We start from the raw sequence: 18,369 nt of genomic DNA, 5'->3' as shown, positions 1-18,369 counted from the left end.
GACCTGAGCTAAAATCAGGAGTTTGAGATTTAATCAACTGAGCCACCCAGGCGCCCCCAGGAGAGGGGATTCTTGTTCACAGGCAGTGGTGCATGGATCCCACTAGATGATCTTGTAGCCTCCTTCCTGCCCTCGCGTTCTTGGATGTGATGCTCATGTGAAGGGTTATGAGTGCCATTCCAGCCAGCCTCCCAGCCTGGCCCGGGTGGCCCCCTCAGGGTCCAGGACAGGAGTATTCATCAGACCAGTCGGAGCAGTGCTGCGTGTGGTCACGGCACAGGACCCTCGGGATGCAGTCACAGTACTTGAAGACAGTGGAGGGGCAGCGCCACCAGCCGGGGCCACAGGGTGGGCATGCAGTCACTGTGGGCACAAGAGCCAGCAGAAGGGCTGCTGCTGTGTCCTGGAGTGCCCTAGGCACCCGCCCACCCCTGGCTCTGAAATCTGCCATAGCTCCCCATAGAGCCACCCCATCAGACATGGGTCGCCTGTATGCCTTATCTCCCAGTGGGAGAGAGAATTTAGACTCCCCAAATCATAGGCTATGTGACCACACACAGCCTTACCCTGTCTGAGCCTCAGTTTCCTCATCTGCTCAAGGATGTTATTAAGGAAGATAAGCAAAGTGCCAGGCCCATGGTCAGTATGGGATATTAAGGGGTGCATACTGTCTCCCGCAGCCCGTCTTCCCTCCCTCGCTCTGACTCAGCCACGCCAGCCAACTTATGGCGACTCTCGGAGGATGGCTCACAGACTTCCTGCCTTCACCCTGTACCCTGGGCCTCCAGTGTGCTTCTTGCACACTCAGCATCTGCCTGTTAAAACCTGCTTGAACAGTGCCTCTTCTGAGAAGTCTCCCTTGATTCTTCCCCCCCCCCCGCCCCCCACTGACCACCCTGCAAACCCTCTCTAGGGTTTTTGGAACCCAGCACTTCCTTTTGGCATCAACGTGATGTTAGTCTTGAGGGTAGGACACATGTTTGACTCCTGACTATCCCCCAGCAGAACCTGGCACCAGGGCCAGCCCCTAACAGTGCTCGGAACACGTTTGTTGATTGAACAATGGGGAAGAGATTGAAAGAAAAGTCTGGGCAGTGGCTTCAGACTTGGAGTCAGGAGACCTGGGTTTATACCCATGCTTCTTTCCTATCACTTATTCTATTAAGTCCCTTCTCTGGCCTCAGTTTACCTACATATGAATTTGGGGCCAGTGATTCCTATGCTGCTTCCTCACAGGGCTTTTGGGAGGTACAGAGGGGATGAAGGAAACTCGGGTTCACATCCCAGTTCAACCATGTACGTACTCTTTGCGTGACCACCCTCTGGGCCCCAGTTTCCTCATCTGTGCCCTTGAGGGTGAGCTCCCCACCACAGAAGAATAACCCTCCAACAGGAGCCACCTGGAGTGGTAGTGAGCACTCCATCACTGGAGGCATTCAAGCAGGGGTGGAGAACTTCATGGTATGTGAGAAGGGGAGGCAGGGGGAACCTCTGAGATTCTCTGGTCAACTTCTGCCCTTTGGCCACTGCCTGGTCACCTGCCCCAGCCCGGCCTGTGCCCAGACCCTTACCTGGGCTCAGTTCATCTGAGCAGTCCCCGCAGTTGTTAATGCCATCACACTTTTGGTCCGAGTAGATCCAGGAAGTCGGGTCTCCACAGCGGGCCACGAGGAAGCTGGGGAGGCTCTGGGGCACATCCCCTACAGGGGGACAGGTGAAGAAGGGGGAAGTCCACATCCGGCCTCCAGACGTCTATCAGGAGATGGATTGTCCTGGCCACCCTGGCAGTTGCCAAACGGGCTCACAAGGAGGTTTCCTGGGGCAGAGGTCACATCAAGGGCAGAGGAGTGCTCTTTCCCTGTCTGCCCAACAAGATGCCCAGAGAGTGGCATCTTCCTTCCTCATTCCCGGCTTGGCTCTGGTGCATGCCCACCCCACACCAGGGCTTGCACTACTCCTTCCTCCGGAAATGTCCTTCTTGACACCTCTCCAAAACCATCCCACTTCTAAGTCCAGGTTCAAGTTCCTTCACCTCCAGGAAGCCTCCAACAGGAACATAACAAGAGTAAACATGAAATCTTGCATTCGGGTGCCAGAACTCAGAGGATGCGGGTTCACATGCTTTGTGAGAGGGCGTCAGAGCACCGTTCTTGCAAATGGGTTCTGTGTTAGAGGGGTGAAAGGGCTACCAAAAATTCACATAAACTCAGGCCACATCACGAGAGGCCTTTGGGAGTGGAAAAGCCTTTGTTCCTTGGACAAGCCAGGGCCAGCCAGAAACGTCATGGATGCTTCTGGAGCCCGACCAGGGAGAGGGGCAAGGGTAGCTGGTGTGTGTCTTATGGTGTGCTGGTGGAATGGAGAAAACCAAGCACGAGGGGATGACTGTAGGAGTTCAGAGTGTGGCCTGAGGAAGGAGACTCTCACGGTAGGCGAGAGAGCAATCTGCAAATCCATGCAGTGCCACCATCATGGAAGATAGATTAAAATGTGGTTCAGATGAGAGAACAGAGTTGGAACCAATAAAGATGCTGCAGGGAGACAGCTCTAAACTTGGCACAAGGGAGACATTCCCATGGAAACTATGTGATGAAGGAGGGGAGCAGTGCCTCACACTGTAGTGAGCCCCCCGTCCTAGACATATGCAAGCAGAGGCTTGGTGGCCTTTATTGGGTTTGTTATGAGGGCATTTGAGCACGAGCTGGGACATGGACCAGATGACCTTTAACATCTCCTCTAGTCTAGCGTGTCCACGATAAAGTGACCCTTTCCCCATCCGTTCCCCCCACCCACCCACACACTCCAACACAGTAGACTCTCTCCCTCCTACATGGAAAGTGCCTCGTCTACACAGCCATGGTTTTTCTCTCCTGAGTACTGTCAGGTCTCTAAGTTCTGGGACCAGGTTTTCCCACTCATTCACTCATTCCATCATTGATTCAGGAAATCATCCCAGATCTAGTCCTCTGCCAGGAACTGGAGCCCCCAGACCAAGTAGACCAGGCCTGCCCTAGAGGGGTTCACAGTCTTGTGGGGGTGGCCAATGTGCCAATGTGAGTAGGGCTGGGACAGGGGGAAGCACGGGGGCTATGGGAGCCCAGGGGAGGGAATTAACCTACTTTGAGAGTCAGGGAAGGTTTCCTGGTGGAGTTAACACTTGAACTCTCCCTTGAAAGATGGATACAGGTTCTCAGGGAGTGGAGATGCACAAAGCGTAGACCTTCCTAGCGTGGGCACGTATGTGTGCATGTGCCTGGGACAGGGTGAGGACAGTGCTCCTCGCTGAGGGTACCATACGAGCAAAGGCTGGGGGACGTGAAGGTGCTTGGTAGACTGGGGATTGTAGAGCTTCAGTATGGCTGCAGGGAGAACAGAGTGGGGGGGCAACCGCAAATGGGCCCTGGCGGGGCCCACTCGGGGCAGGGCAGGACTGAGCAGATACTCACGGCACATGGCCTCGTCCTCATCCTCGCCCTGGGCACAGGTGCGGACGCCGTCACAGACCCTGCTGGCTGGGACGCAGCTCCTCCGGTCGTGGCACAGGAAGCCTGTCCTGTTCATCAGTGTCACACAGGTCTGGACCCCTGAGTTGACAGGGAGAGACCCCGGAGGCTCAAGAGCGGTGCTTACAAGGACATCACGAGTACCTGAAGCTGAGCCTTACACTGAGCCTGCCCACAGGACCAGGTGTGACCCTGGCGGGATGGTGACGGAGATGAGGTCCAAGCCCCCACTCTACCATTTGCCAGCTGTGTGACCTTCGGCAGACTACTTGACCTCTCTGAGTCTCAGATTCCTTGTCTGTACAATGGAGATCAGAGCACAAACCCCATAGGACTGCTGGAGAGATTACATGAAAGCTTGTGTGTGAATGACCCTACCACAGAGAACAGGCAGAGTGAGTCATGGTTCCCTCCTTTACTGAGAGCTTAGGGCCAGTCCCATGGAGTCCCCTGAGGACAGCGTTCCAGTCCATGAAGTGGTTTTAATCGTGGAGGTCCTGGTGCCAGGTCAGGTTGGCAGGAGCAATCTAGTGGGGCCTGCTGGGGACCGTTAGGCCACAGTCCCTTACCTGTGGGCACAACTTCATGGGCTGCAGAGCCCTTTCACATTTGTACTCTACTGTTTCCCCCAAAAGCCCTGTGAGGTGTCATCATTAGCCCCACTTTACAGATGAGAAAAGTGAGGCTCAGACAGATGCAAGGCCCAGTCCCACCGCTGATAGCCCAGGCCTGCTGGGGCTGGCTCTTCCCTGAGGCTGAGGCTGGCCCCCCAGTGTCCAGCTGAGAGTCTTCTCTTCCATCCCACTGGGGGGAACACCCACCCCATGGCTGCTCCAAAGAACTAAAGGAGAGAGACTGGCAGACAAGTGGGGGGTCGCCCTGGCCCCACGGGCTGTGCCTGTGTATATATACGTGTGTGCAGGTTGGAGATGGGATCGGGGCTGTGCACGTGTGTTTGGGCACCCATGAACCACGTCTCACCTCCCGGAGCTAGCTTGGCTTCTAGGAGGGGGACTGACTCTCAGAGATACTCACATTGTCACACATACATACACACAGCGACACACATGCACCTACTCAGACACGTGCACACACATGCACACGAACACACACACAGACACCCGCACACACAATGACACACACATACAGACATACGTGTCATTCACGGGCACATGAGTGCAGCTCCACGTGTGTTCACGTCTACCATCAGTGCCCGTGTTCTTGCACAGGCACATAGAGTACTGTGGATTTTACCCCCTACCCCCACATTGTCCCCTTATACCCCCCCACCTGGCTCCAGAGACCTCTCTGAGAAATGACACCCCACCCCCAGCTTAAGCCCCTTCCCATGGCTCTCTGGACGGTGACCCCTCACAGGACAGCCCTGAGGCCCTGAGCACCTGCCTCGCCCCCTGCTCTTGCCCTGGGTGTCCCCTGGCCTCCTGCAGTCTCTCCTTCTCCTCATGTTTCCTCTCATCCGAGGGACTCTACACATGGGGTTGCCTGTGCCCAGGACATTTTTCCTGCCACCCCCTCCAGTAACCATTTCCCACTTTTTCTTCATGGCTCGGCTCCCTTTCACCTCTCAGGGCGCCCACGTGATTCCTAGACTGGGTCAGTGCCCCTGTTCCAGACTCGCAGAGCCCCCATTAATCCTGCCTTCAGGTGCTTATTTGATGAATGTCCTTTAATCTCCAAACTGCGAGCTCCACGAGGCAGAGACTGTCTTGGGGTTCAGCACTGAAGTCAGGGCTGCAGGGATGTCCCAGACACATCCCTGTCCTTTATGGTGGAGGCAGATACACAGGTAGACGGCACCTCCCAGGAAAGCCAGGCCAGGGGAAGAGGAAGTATGTGGGGCTGTGGGGACCGAGACACATGGCCTAGCCTATGGGCCAGGGAGGATTCCTGAGGAAGGTGATGTCAGAGCTAGTCCTCTCAATAACTCCTGTCACGGATGTGCAAATGGCAGCTCAGACGTGCATGTGGGCCGTGTCTGCGCACACACCCTGGGAATTGTCCCAAAGCCTGTTCGTGGAGCAGCCAGCGGCGTTAGGATTCCTTATCTCCCTGTCCCCGGATCCCCTCCTGGTAAGTCCAGCCCACCCTCTCTTGACCACACTGACCTGGTGTGCGCGGGGGGAGTCCAAGGATGGTGACCAGGGCGATCAGGGCTGCGAGAGTCACCAGAAGCAGGAGCAAGAAGGCTGAGAGGCAGGCGCCTCGGCGTGAGCAACAGAGGGAGCCAAAGCCTATGATGTACGGGGTGGGAAACCAGTGACCAAGCAGCTAGGGATCCTAATCCCTGGCCCCTGTAGGTGTGCCTCCCCTCCTAGGGGTGCAGGGGCAGGAAGGGCTCCCTGGAGGAGGGGGTGCCTGAGCCTTCCACGATGCTCCCGGTCCTGCCTGTGGGCCAACCTCCACCAAGCACCCATCCCTCGCCCCGGCCAGTAGCTGGCCAGTGATAAACATGTCAGAATAAACATCCCAGTCACTGCTCCACTGCCCTCACCCAGATGTCCTCCCTCGAGGACTTCTCAGGGGACCAAGAGAGATGCCCACCTGCTTGGTGAGCCCCTGCCTGGGGAAAAACTAAAGCGGGCCTTCATAGTCATTAATTTTTCAAAAAGAACCTTTATTTTATAGACGAGGAAACTGAGGCTCAGAGGAGAAAATGTCCAGGTCACCTTGTGCAGAGCTGGGACATGAGTCGTGCCCTTTGCAGGATGCCAGCTGATTGTCCATTCTGGAGCCAGCCAGGATGCAGGTTAGAATCCCAACTGGACCATACTGAGAAACCACTTTCTTTTTCTAGGCCTCTTTCCTCATGTGGAAAATGGGGGTCATAATACCTACCTTAGGGTTGTTGAGAGAGCTAAGCTAAGCTAGTTAACGGATAAGAGCAGAGCTTGGCACATAGTAAGTGCTCTAAAGGCTTTAGCTATTATTGTTTGCTGAGCACTATGTGCCAAGCTGTATCCTAGGCACTGTGGAAATAACTGTGAGAGGAGACATCCTGCTCCTTTAACTTCCCTGGCTCCTTTAAATTTTGCTTCCTTGTGAAAATAATGAAAGAAAGCTTTATTAAGGACCTATGAGGTGCCCTGCTCTGTAAAGGACAGAAAAACAGTAGTCATGGCTCTGGCCCTTATGCCCTGAAAGCTTGTTGTTGTACTTAGAGGACAAGGCATGGATGGGGAAAAGGAAGAGTGTGGGTGCCCACTGCTCTGTCCTCTGGGCCACAGTTATCGCAGAAAAAGGGGCAAGACAGGTCTTAGGCATCTCGAGGTCTCCAGCGTCCCGTTGAGAGGCAAGACACACAGTAGGTGCTTTGTGACTGCTCTGACCTAGAGATGCCAGAGACACAGGAGGGCCCCCAGTTCGGGTGAGTTCATGTCACTTCCCTCCAGTCCACTCACATTTCCGGAGCTGCCTACTCTGTGCTTGCCCGCCCATCAGACGGGTACCTGGACACGGGCAGCTCCGGTGCCAGGCACTAAGTGTCGAGCAGGCATGAGCAAGGTGGCATGGCTGCTGGACGGAGGGGTGTGGGAAGCACAGGTGGGATTTCCACAGGCAGGTGAGGGGAGGGTGCAAGGACAAGGCATCCCAGGTAGAGAGTGTAAGAGTAAAGGCTTGACGGAGGGCGCGCAGGGAAGGGCAAGTGGCCTGGTGTGGCTGGAGCCCCTGGTGTGCCCTGGGAGAGGAGCTAGAACAGGCGATGCAGCGTGAACTGAAAATCCCCAACCCCCGCAGCCTTGGTCGGTGGCAGACACAGAGTAAACTCCGGTAACCAGGGAAACAGCGGGGAGCCTGGTCAGCCAAGCAGCTGCTCCTCAAATATTTGTGCAGCACGGGCTGCGGGCGGGGTGTCGCGGGAGACGCTTGAGACCCATTGGCGGCAACAGGGCCTGAGCCCAGGTGAAGATGCCGCTCGGCAAAGCTAAAAAGCCCTCGGGCGCCAATCCGTTCCGGACAGACGGAACCCAGACTGTCTATTCCACAGCCACGCCCACCGGGAGCCGCACTGGGAAATACACAAGCCCCGGTGTGGAGCCACAGGGACGCAGGGGCTTTGCCGCCAGAGGAACCCCAGTTCGAATTTGAACTCCACCTCTCCCACCTCCCAGCTGTGTGGGATCCCAGTTTGGCCAAGTTCCCCAAACTCCCTTCTCCTCAGCTGCCCCGTCTTGTTACTGCCCCAAACAGGACCCCTTCCCGGAGCGGCCTGGGGATTAAAAAGAGGCCATACAGTGCCAGGCACATACTAGGGGGGTTGATTCTTTATAGCCATTATTATTATCATCCTCCTCTCTGGTTCTGTTTCCTCGGTGACAGAAATGGGCCAAGACAGGGCTCAATAGATGTGTGTTCCTTCCTTCCTTCACTGCGTAAAGGGAAAGCAAACTGTGCTGGGTACACCGTGAGTCAGTGTCACAATGGAAGTGCTAAGTATGTGATCCTGCCCGCTTTATCCCTCAGAGGTAAAGAGCAGAGCCCAGGTCATGCACTCAGTCAGGGCTTTGGCTCCAGAGCTCTTCGCTCTATAGGTTACAGGGGGCGCTGTATGTGGCGCGGGGTCTGTGATAGGCAGCGCACAGTAGCGCTCAACGAACGCATGGAGAGAAAGAACAAGCCTCGTAAGCAGGTGACCGTCAGCAGGGCTGGCCAGGAAGCTGGGAGCGGGTGACATTAGCATGGGGGCAGAGGTCCGAGGGACAGTGGGAGCCATGGGGAGCCCTCTTCATGCGTGACCCAGCCTCAAGGGAGCCCCACCTGGGAGCCCTCTGTCCTTTACCTTCCCCTCCAGGGAGGGCTTTGGTTCCAGCAGCAGCATTGCCATTGCCATCTCCCTGCCCAAGAGACAGAACGGGTTTTCAGAAGGGTCACGGAGAGTCTTCTATGGAACCACAGGCCCCCAAAGCCAGCGCGCTAAGTGCCTCAGACCTGCTTCTCGATTCCACACCTGTGCCTAGACTGTGCCCTCTGCCTGCAACGCCTTTCTCTCCACTTGGCAAACATTCCTCCTTCAAACTGGCTTAGGCTCCTCCTTGGAGGGGCTTTCCTTGATGCCCCCTCCCGTAATGGTGATGGCTGCCTCCCCTGGCCTCCTATCCACCTGGTTCCTCTGTCCCCCTTCCAGCACCCACCACCCAAACTGTGCAGCTGGTTCACCTGTTGGGCCCCCTACAATCTGGGAGGGAGCCTCCAGAGCAAGGGGGACCTGGGCCACCTCAGCACCTCACCACTTTACTGCCCACTCCTTGCCCCGGGGTTGACTCCCCCAGGTCAGGAGCCATTTTAAAGCTGTTCTTGGGGCACCTGGGTGACTCAGTTGGTTGAACAACCGACTCTTGATTTCTGCTCGCATCATGATTCCAGGGTTGTGGGATCAAGCCCCACGCTGGGCTCTGCACTGAGCATGGAGCCTGCTTGAGATTTCTCTCTCCCTCTCCCTCTGCCTCTCTCCCCTGCTCACACACTCTCTTTCTTTCTGAAATAAAATTTGAAAAAAAAAATCAATCCATCAATCAGCTCTTACCTGGGGGAAGATTTTGTTCATGTCTCTGGCCTCTAGCTCCCAGCTCCAGCCTCCTGGCACTGGGGGCCCCATGCAGAGAACTCAGCGGGTTCCTGCCCTGTCACCAGGGGCAGCCTGGAGGAGGGAGGGTGTGAGGCCTGGCCACACCCTCCCTGCGGGCAGTCCCTTCCCAGGCTCCTGCCTGGCCTCTCCCCACCCTGCAGTCTGATGGCACACTCTCAGGTTAGAATCTTCCTGCCCACGTTACCAACCAAGAGCCTGTGGTTCAGAGAGGGAGAAATTGCCCCAAGTGTCGCAGTAGGGGGCAAGCGGGGTTCAGACCTGCTTTTTCCTCTACATCAGTGATGAGACTGGGGAATCTCCGGCCCCTCGGCCACATAAAGATCCAGGCAGAAATACCCAGAATTAATGTTCTAGTGGCTAAAAAACAGGAGTCGTCTTCTTATTGTTCTTCTATTCAATTTCATAGGTTATCTATGTGGAAAGAATATGAATTTTCCACTAAAATTATAAAGCAGATATAATTTTAAATTATTTTATTTTAAAAAGTAGCCATGTACCTTTTCTCTTCTCTTCTCTTTTCTTTTCCTTCCTTTAAAATTTTCTTTTAGGGGCACCTGGGCAGCTCAGTCAGTTAAGCATCTGACTTTGGCTCAGGTCATGATCTCACCGTTTGTGAGTTCTAACCCTGCATCGGGCTCTGTGCTGACACCTCAGAGACTAGAGCCTGCTTCAGATTCTGTGTCTCCCTCTCTCTGCCCCTTCCCTGCTTGCGCTCTGTCTCTCTTTCTCTCCAAAAATAAACATTAAAATTAAAAAAAAATTTTTTAATGGTTATTTATTTTTGAGAGAGAGAGAGAGAGAGAATGAGCAGTGGAGGGGCAGAGAGAGGGGGAGAGAGGATCCAAGCAGGCTCCATGATGTCAGCACAGAGCCCGACGTGGGGCTCAGTCTCATGAACCATGAGATCGTGACCTGAACGGAAATCAAGAGTCTGACGCTTAACCGACTAAGCCACCCAGGAGCCCCGCCACATACGGTTTCATCTTTCTGGAAGTGGGGCCCCTGATGGGGGAAGGGTGGGCAGGTTGTTCACCTGAAAAACCCCTGCCGCCCAACCCTCATCCCACCGCTGGGGAGACCAAGGCCCAGGGAGCTTAAGGGACTGGTTGGAGGACCAAGGGAGGAGAGGTGTCCGTTGGGGCCTCCAGGGAAGGTCCCTCTGCAGCCTGCCTCTGATACCCAGGGGTTGTCTAACCTGTGACTGACCTTCTCTTTTGCATTGGGATATTAAGTACCGGATCCGCCTGCGGTAGGGCGGGATGGGCAGCCCTCTGGAGGCAGCAGCACTGGGAAGGGCTAAACCCGCAGGCTCTCCTGAGGGCCCTGCCACTGGCACTGCTGTGGGCGAGTGGCTCCCCTTCGCGGAGCTTCAGTTTCCTCGTGCGTAGGTGAAAAGCTTAGACTAGATGAAGGGGGCGTCTTAGCTGGGGACTCCTATAATCAGACCATAAGACCAGACTGAAAGGCAAATAGGCTTAATTGGGAGTGATGCCTGGAAATGCCAGCTGGGGAGTGCGGGAAGTGAGACGGGGAAAGGAAGGACCCCGTAACGGGCATGGTATCGAGCACATTCCCACGACGGGCACCTCAGAGTTCCCCCACCTGAAGGGCAGGGCACTGGGGTATTTATCTGCCGGCTCGTGCTAGTCACTGGCTGAGACTCACCAGAGGGTACTCACTCCTGGCACCGCTGGCCTGCCTCAGGCGCAGAGATGCCGGCTAGGTTGATGTGCCCTGAAATGGAAAGGGCTGAGGGCTATGGGCGGGACGCGCCACACCATCTGCTAAAGATGCCGGCTAGATCCCATCTGGTGTGCCAATGGCAACTGATTGGTAGAGGATGTCTGGCGCACGGGGTTCGCAGGGTTTCTGAGGTCAGGACTCAGGGTTTTAAGATTGAGCAGAGACGTCTACCATGGGTTCCCTTGGGCAACCCTGCTGAGCTCCCTTGGCCTTGGCTGGGGCCTGCTGGAGCCAACTTCCAGCAAGAACAGGAGCTTTGGAGCTGAGAGTCCAAATGGTCCCACGCTGGCTGTGTGGCCTCTGGCAGGTCGGTTACCCAACCTCTCTGAGCTTCAGCTCTCTCATCTATATCTCTAAGCTTCCTATCCATTCATTCCAGAAGAAGGGTGGTGCCCCAATAAAAGGACCTCTCTGTCCTCCCCACTCAACACCCAGTACCACCCCCAGGTGCCCTTTCCCTATTTACTCTCACCTCTCCCTTCTTCCCTTCTTCCCTCCCTTGGAAAAAAAAAAGAGTCTCCAAAACTTATCACAGAAAAGTAGGAAGAATCATGTAACAAATAATCATGTACCTACCCCCGGAGTTAACAAAGGGCAAGACTTAGTCATTTTTGCTTCAGACATCTTTACTATTAAGTTTAGCAAAATCAAAGGCATCTGTTCTCCCCAGTCGTGTTTATTCCCTTCCTTCCCTCCCCGGAGTCCATCAGTTTCCTGACTATGCCCTGTATGCTTCCAGGGGCTGATTTTTACAATGCTGCTGCCTTCTCTACACACACACGCGCGCGCACACACACACACACACACACACACACAATCACATGGTAAGGACACCTCAGTTTTACCAGAATTTGCCAAACTGCTTTGCACGCCCATTAGCAGTGTGTGGGAGTTTCTGCCTCCCATCTCCCCAGCCTTGAAGTGGTCAGACTTTCAAACACCTGTGTCTGGTAGGTTCAAAAATCGTATCTCTGGCTTAATATGTACATCTCTAGTAAGTACATCTCTACTACTGCTGCCACTAATCACTGACAATTACGGAGCGTTCGCTTTTGCCACTCGCTGTGCTACAGGCTGTATGTATGTTGACTCGTTTAGTCCTCTCAAGCACAGACTATGGGGACTATCATGTCCATTTTACAGATGAGGAAACTGAGGCACGGGGACATTAGGTGACTTGCCCAAGGTTCACAGATGAAAAGAGGCAGAGCCGGGGCGCCTGGGTGGCTCAGTCGGTTAAGCGTCTGGCTTCGGCTCAGGTCATGATCTCACAGGTCGTGGGCTCAAGCCCCGCGTCGGGCTCTGTGCTGACAGCTCAGAGCCTGGAGCCTGCTTCGGATTCTGTGTCTCCCTCTCTCTCTGCCCCTCCCCTGCTCATGCTCTGCCTCTGTCTCAAAAATAAATAAAAACATTAAAAACATTAAAAAAAAAAAAAGAAAAGAGGCAGAGCCAAGATACAGAAATGGCTGGCTGGAGAGTTCACACCCTACCTGTGCCCACACCCTCACTTCTCCAAACAGCATGTGCATCATCTGAGAGCTGTTTAGAACTGGGGTCTCACTCCAGCCCTACCAAACCAGAACCTGCATCTTAACAAGAGTCTCAGGAGATTCAAAAGCACATTCAGTTTGGAAAGCCTTGTCCTACTCCATGCTTTTGTGCCGCTCTTTTTTATACACGGGTTGTGCGGATTTCCTCCCTGGTGTGTTGCTTTTTCCTATCTGTTGTTCATTTTTCTATGGGCAGTGTGTCATTTTCTTATTGATTTATGGATTTCTTTATGCTGGATTTGAGTAAACTGTTACACGGGTTATACATCTCTCTCCAGACTATAGCTTGTCACTTGGTTAGAGTTACTTCTGCTGGCTCTCTCTGCCTTTTTTTGTTTTGTTTTGTTTTGTTTTTTTAAATTTTTTTTTCAACGTTTTTTATTTTATTTTTGGGACAGAGAGAGACAGAGCATGAACGGGGAGGGGCAGAGAGAGAGAGGGAGACACAGAATCCGAAACAGGCTCCAGGCTCCGAGCCATCAGCCCAGAGCCTGACGCGGGGCTCGAACTCACGGACCGCGAGATAGTGACCTGGCTGAAGTCGGACGCTTAACCGACTGCGCCACCCAGGCGCCCCTTTTTTTGTTTTTTAAGATTTTTTGGAAGTTTATTTACTTTGAGAGAGAGAGTGGGCAAGCAGGGGAGAGGAGAGAGAGAGAGAGAGAGAGAGAGAGAGAGAGAGAGAATCCCAAGCAGGTTCCACACTGCCAGCACAGATCCCGACAGGGGGCTCAAACCCATGAACTGTGAGATCATGACCCGAGCAGAAATCAAGTGTTGGATGCTCAACCACTCAGCTGACTGAGCCACCCAGGCGCCCCATCCTTCTGCCTTTCTAAATCCACCTTTTGTGCCCAGATCCGGGTAAAAACCTCACTTGGTGAAGACTTGACTCTCCCTCCTCCCTGGATTTACCTTTCCCTATATACCTTACCCTGTGGGGTTCTGTCTTAGCCCAGCTGTGGCTAGGAGAGACCCCCTAGATGTGAGATCAGCAAACCTCAGCTTGTCAGACACACCGGGATTTTCATCCCAACTCTGTCAGATTAGTACTATCTCATTTAAGGTGGCAAGTCACAGCCTTTTGCAATCTTTCCTCATCTGAAGGATGGAGATAAGGACACTTACCTCAAAGGGCTACGTGTATTATGAAGTAAGAGCCCCTATGTGAAAAGAGCTCCGCTCCCTGCAATATTGTTTCTGGAGGCCTTGGTTTGTTTACAATCACAGAGAGATCCACTAGGACTGCTTCTCAGTCCAGTGCCCAACGCTGGTTTGGAGAATGCTAATGGGTGCCACCGTTACATGGACCCAGGAACCGGAGAGATCTCCTTCCAGACCTGCCTAGAGTGAGGCCTGGTCCCTGCCTCGGCATTTATCACTCCTCCCCTATAAGTTGGGGAGCGGTGGCTGGCCGTCTCTCCTCTCCGAGACTGTCTACGCCAAGGCTAGAATGGGAATAGTGGGTCCCAGCCTGCTTTCCTAGAAGAATGTTGTAAGCACCCATTTAACGTGATAGTGAGACTGCTCTGAAGGGCTTGGCAGAAGTGACAAACGCCATCGTGATAGATCTAAGCAGACACTTTTCCAAGATAGCATTATAATATAGTTTAATGCAGATGATCCTCACGTTATTGAAGTTGACATACTTAAGCATTATGATTCAACAGATGTGGGGCTCCAGCAATGACTGCCTGATGGTACATCTTGAGGTAACATTATCGAGCTTTTGTGGAAACCTCTCATGTCTAATTAGTCGCTGTTTTCTTTCTGCCCAAGCCTTCAATTATTGCTGGTCCAATGTTGCAGAACAATTCAAATATAAAAAGCACACAGGAAACAGTAAAAAAAAAAAAAAAAAAAAAAAAAAAAAAACCCAAATAATTTAGAATTGAAGAAGCAAACAAAAATATTTTGCTCCTAAAATGACAAAGTAAAACTGTAGGTGAACTGGAATTTCAATAAAATCTTATAAAAAATGACAAAAGTTAGATGTCCTTTAAACCAAGGATTCAGCGAACTTGAATGGGAAAAAAATTAAATCTTTATTTTCACTAACTTCTAACTGAAATCTATCATTTCCTTCAGTTATGAAATACAGGCAACAATCGACAGTATATGAGAAGTACCTGCGACTTTGTCACCAATAGAAATCACAGACATTTAGAGATCATATTACAGTTGCTGCAGATATTTCAAAATAATAATTCGCAGTTACTTTGAAATTACAGAGGTTTTAGAACCACCACTAGACCTTAATTTATGTGTTAATAAAGAAATACCTATATACACAACCACAACATTTCAAAAGTCTCTTAAGAACTATAGTTTAACATCATTAGTGTCCTTTGCAGTCCTTCATATTTAGTTTTATGCATTTGAAAACATTGTTCTAAGGAGTCCACAGTCTTCACCAGATCGCCAAAAATGTCCACAGTCTGAACAGGGTGAAGAACGCCTGCTCTAAACAAGTAAGTCATCAACATCACAGGAAGAGAGCACTTAATTTGAAATGTATGGAGCTGACTTCAACAATCACAACTTTCAGAAAAGGTATATACACTGTACCTCCCAGTATAATTATCGCAAGGAGTCAGAAAATGCACATTCATTGTACAATCTAGCTTCTCACGGAAGTCTGCATTTCCCACTATTTCAACCTCCGTTACTGTACATACCTCCACCCCCAGACTCTAGAACAAGTGGTCAAGGAAAGAAAGATAAAAAAAGGTAACTCAAATGTTGATGATACTCAAATGTAAACATGACACCCTTAGCAACTGGAAAGCTTGTGGGAGGGGCTCAGGAGCACACTGGGTTGGAAGAGACTGGGTTGGCAAACCTAGAATTTGAGCATGGTGAGAAGTTGACCTAGCATTGCAGTTTAAAAATGTAGCCCAACATAAGTCTGGTAAGAAGCTTGGGCTTCATGGAACAGCCTTCCCAGTTGGCCTGGTAACACTTTGCTTGTGACCAGGACCCAGAGACCGGTCCTAGGGTTTACCATCCAAACAGTAATGTGGAGGGGCAGAGAGACTTAGAGATAAGGACTCAAAAATATATGTGAAGTAAAATGAAACAGGATTATTGGGCATTAAAAAAAAAGAACTCTGGGAAAGGAATGGAATTTCCCATTTTGGTGTGGCTGAATAAGTATGTAATTTAATAGATTCTAGAGGTTACTACAGAACCACTATTGTTGGCTTCTGAACTTGCCCCTCTGGTCTATCCTCAACGTTGCTGTCAAGTGAATCTGTTCTAAAACGCTATAACTTCTTTCAAACCTTCCTATGGCTCTCCGTCATGCTCAGGATCAAGTCTGGGTTTAAGAAGGTCCTTTATTATTTTGCCCACCCAGCACCATCTATCGTTATGCTTTTGCGTACTCTGTCTCAACCTGCCGACCAATTTGCAGTCCTCACATGTCTAGGTCTTTGTGCGCACTGCTCCCACTGCTTGGGATACTTCTTTGTCTGGCTTTCCTTTCTCCTCCAGGTTTAAGCTTGGATACCACTTCCTCCCACAAATTAAGGTTAGGGGTCTTCCCATAGTACTTCTATGCTTATCTGCTCATAGCCCTTATCACATTAATAGTCATCTCCTTCCCCAGACTTTGAGCAACCAGTCTTGTTTGTTGCTAAAGTCCTATCACCTGGCATAGGGCCTGACACTCAGGCTCTCAAGTGGTTGTTGGATGGTTACACTGTGAATCGGGAACAGGATCCCGGCACAAAATCACTGCCATGGTGTGCGTGTGTGTGTGGCGGGGGCGGGGTTGGACTCAGATGAGACTGTTTTATAGATTGCTCCAAAAGTGAGGGGGGGCTGGTTAATTTTATCAGAAAAGGTCTAGAAACCTTTAGGTCAAGATTCCCAATATATGCCCTAAGATACACAAGAGCTCATAAAAATCCTAACAGAGCTATTTTATATATTACAAAAATCATAATGGAAATGGCACATATATCTGAGATAAAGCCAGACCAATAACAAAGGATAAAGTTGTTTGCTTTTGGTTAGACTATCAGCTCAGAGTAAAATAGGTTTCACATGATGATCGAAAGCTCAGGTTGGCTGATAATGTATCATAGGAATTTCTGAGACAGGATTGATAGGCCAGATAATCTGGACATTTCTAATTTCCTGGGGAAAAAAGTGTATCCTAAACAAAAGATGTCCATAAAGTTTTGTGAAAAGATTGGGATTCTTGGGGCTTACATTCTTCATTATAGGGAATAGTAGTCTCTGTAACTGCCTGAATTAGTATGTATCTTAGACCAGGGACCTGATCCAAGATCTTTGGAGCGTGGGGAGTTTCAGTCATAGACTCAAGGGTCTTGATAATTTGTCCAGGGCCAAGACAAGATTCTCAAGAAGATACTGTGTGGTAGGAAAGAAGGTGCTGCCTGTCTCATGGCAACAAGTGAAGATGGGCCCATCCAACAAGGGCTAAACTTTATTGATTTATTTTTTAAAGTTTATTTATTTTGAGAGAGAGAGGGAGGGCCAGAGAGAAAATCCCATGCAGGCTCCGCACTGACAGCATGGAGCCCAATGCGGGGCTTGAACCCATGAACCCGTGAGATCATGATCTGAGCCGAAATCAAGAGTTGGAGGCTTAACCAACTGAGACACCCCGGTGCCCCAAAAGGGCTAACTTTAAAAGAAGGAAAAAAAAAAAAAAAAAAGAAGGAACTGGTTTTGTTGCTTCTTTTGGAATTTCAAGTCAAACATTTTTATGTTTTTTGTTGGGGGGGGGGGAGTTTTTTTTTTAAGCTAAACTCTTTCCGAAAATGTCTTTTTGGTTTCATACTAAAATAAAAAGTCAGAACACAAATATTTGCATGCCTACTAAATAACAGGAATGACTGGGTATTTCCACATATATGGAAATGTCTCATACACAAGAGGGGATAGTTTGTCTAAACTTGGATCGATACTTTCAAGAGGAGAGTGTCTCAGGGGCACCTCATTGGAGAAGCAAAGAGAATTAAGACCAAGAGAAGGTGGGAGAATCTAGGACAACTATCCAGTTGCTCCTTCTTATCTACGCATGCCTTTGTAGTGTTTTATAAGGAAGGCCCTCCCTAACAGTGGGTTCTCAGGCTACTATAAATTTGCATCATCTGGTGTACTTCCCTCGCAGCGTGCTTCACTGGATGCATCACAATAAAACCTGTGCCTGACTAAGGAACATTAAGTATGTAGCATGGGTGGGAAGGTAAGACAACTGTGTGTGTTTTTAGATAACTCCAATCTATTCCTCAGGTTTTTCAACTGTTTTCTACAAAAAATAAGAAAGAGACAATGACTGCTCGACAACTGCTTAATAATTCCTTCCTTCTACCCGTTCTGGATGTGTTCGCATACTTTCAAACCCGCTGTCTTTCAAATCTAGACAAACTATTTTAAAAAATAAAACCCATCTTTTTATGACCAAAGTGTCACTTGATTAGTTAACCCTATTTTCTTCTGACTCAGAGAAAGCTGATGACCCAGCTGGAAGGTAAGCATGTGACTCACTCTGCAGAGTGCTGGCACGCAATGCCCTGTGAGTAGGGAAAGTAGTGGTCTGCAAAATTCTTTAACATTCCATGGTATAATGACACAGAATCATGTTCTGACTGTGGTATACTATGTCGCCTAAAGTCACTCTTTTTTTAAAATCTGAATTATTGTAGGTTAAAGGAATGATGATAACAACAGTCTTTGACAAGTGAAATCTATACTTAATTCTGCATCCCAAAGAGTCTAATTCTTACCATCAACATTAAAGGTTTTCTCTGAAACTTATACTTTATATGCTTTCTAACACAGAAAAATCGTTTTTTGGAAAGACTCACCCAGCAAAAATTCCATAGCCTATACAAAATAACATCAAATGAACTTCTGAGAGAGTCATTTTTGCTTCAGTTTGTTCTCTGATCATCATATTATATAGCAATAGACATAGAACATTTCATAATTC

General features: G+C 50.5%; 1 protein-coding gene across 4 annotated transcripts; it reads right to left on the bottom strand.

The window, feature by feature from the left end:
• Positions 1 to 214: 214 nt before the first annotated feature.
• Positions 215 to 9,066, bottom strand: LDLRAD1 (low density lipoprotein receptor class A domain containing 1). Of its 4 annotated transcripts, XM_047085660.1 has the most exons (7): positions 9,046 to 9,066; positions 8,302 to 8,356; positions 6,066 to 6,068; positions 5,630 to 5,755; positions 3,447 to 3,584; positions 1,572 to 1,700; positions 215 to 363 (listed from the first exon to the last, which is right to left on the bottom strand). In XM_047085660.1, the coding sequence occupies exons 1-7, from the start codon at positions 9,064 to 9,066 to the stop codon at positions 215 to 217; spliced, it is 621 nt and encodes a 206-aa protein (XP_046941616.1). The 4 variants fall into 4 exon arrangements, with proteins under 4 accessions (XP_046941616.1, XP_046941617.1, XP_046941618.1 ...); XM_047085661.1 differs by lacking the exons at positions 5,630 to 5,755; positions 6,066 to 6,068; XM_047085662.1 differs by lacking the exons at positions 3,447 to 3,584; positions 5,630 to 5,755; positions 6,066 to 6,068.
• Between the last annotated feature and the right edge of the window lie 9,303 nt (positions 9,067 to 18,369).

The sequence above is a fragment of the Lynx rufus genome, unplaced genomic scaffold, assembly GCF_022079265.1.
Source record: "Lynx rufus isolate CCGP_SWC_20201006 ecotype Redwood Valley unplaced genomic scaffold, mLynRuf1.p SCAF_2, whole genome shotgun sequence".
Classification (NCBI taxonomy): Eukaryota; Metazoa; Chordata; class Mammalia; order Carnivora; family Felidae; genus Lynx; species Lynx rufus.
The sequence above is the reverse complement of the archived record's forward strand: the minus strand, read 5'-3'. Positions and strand labels throughout refer to the sequence as shown.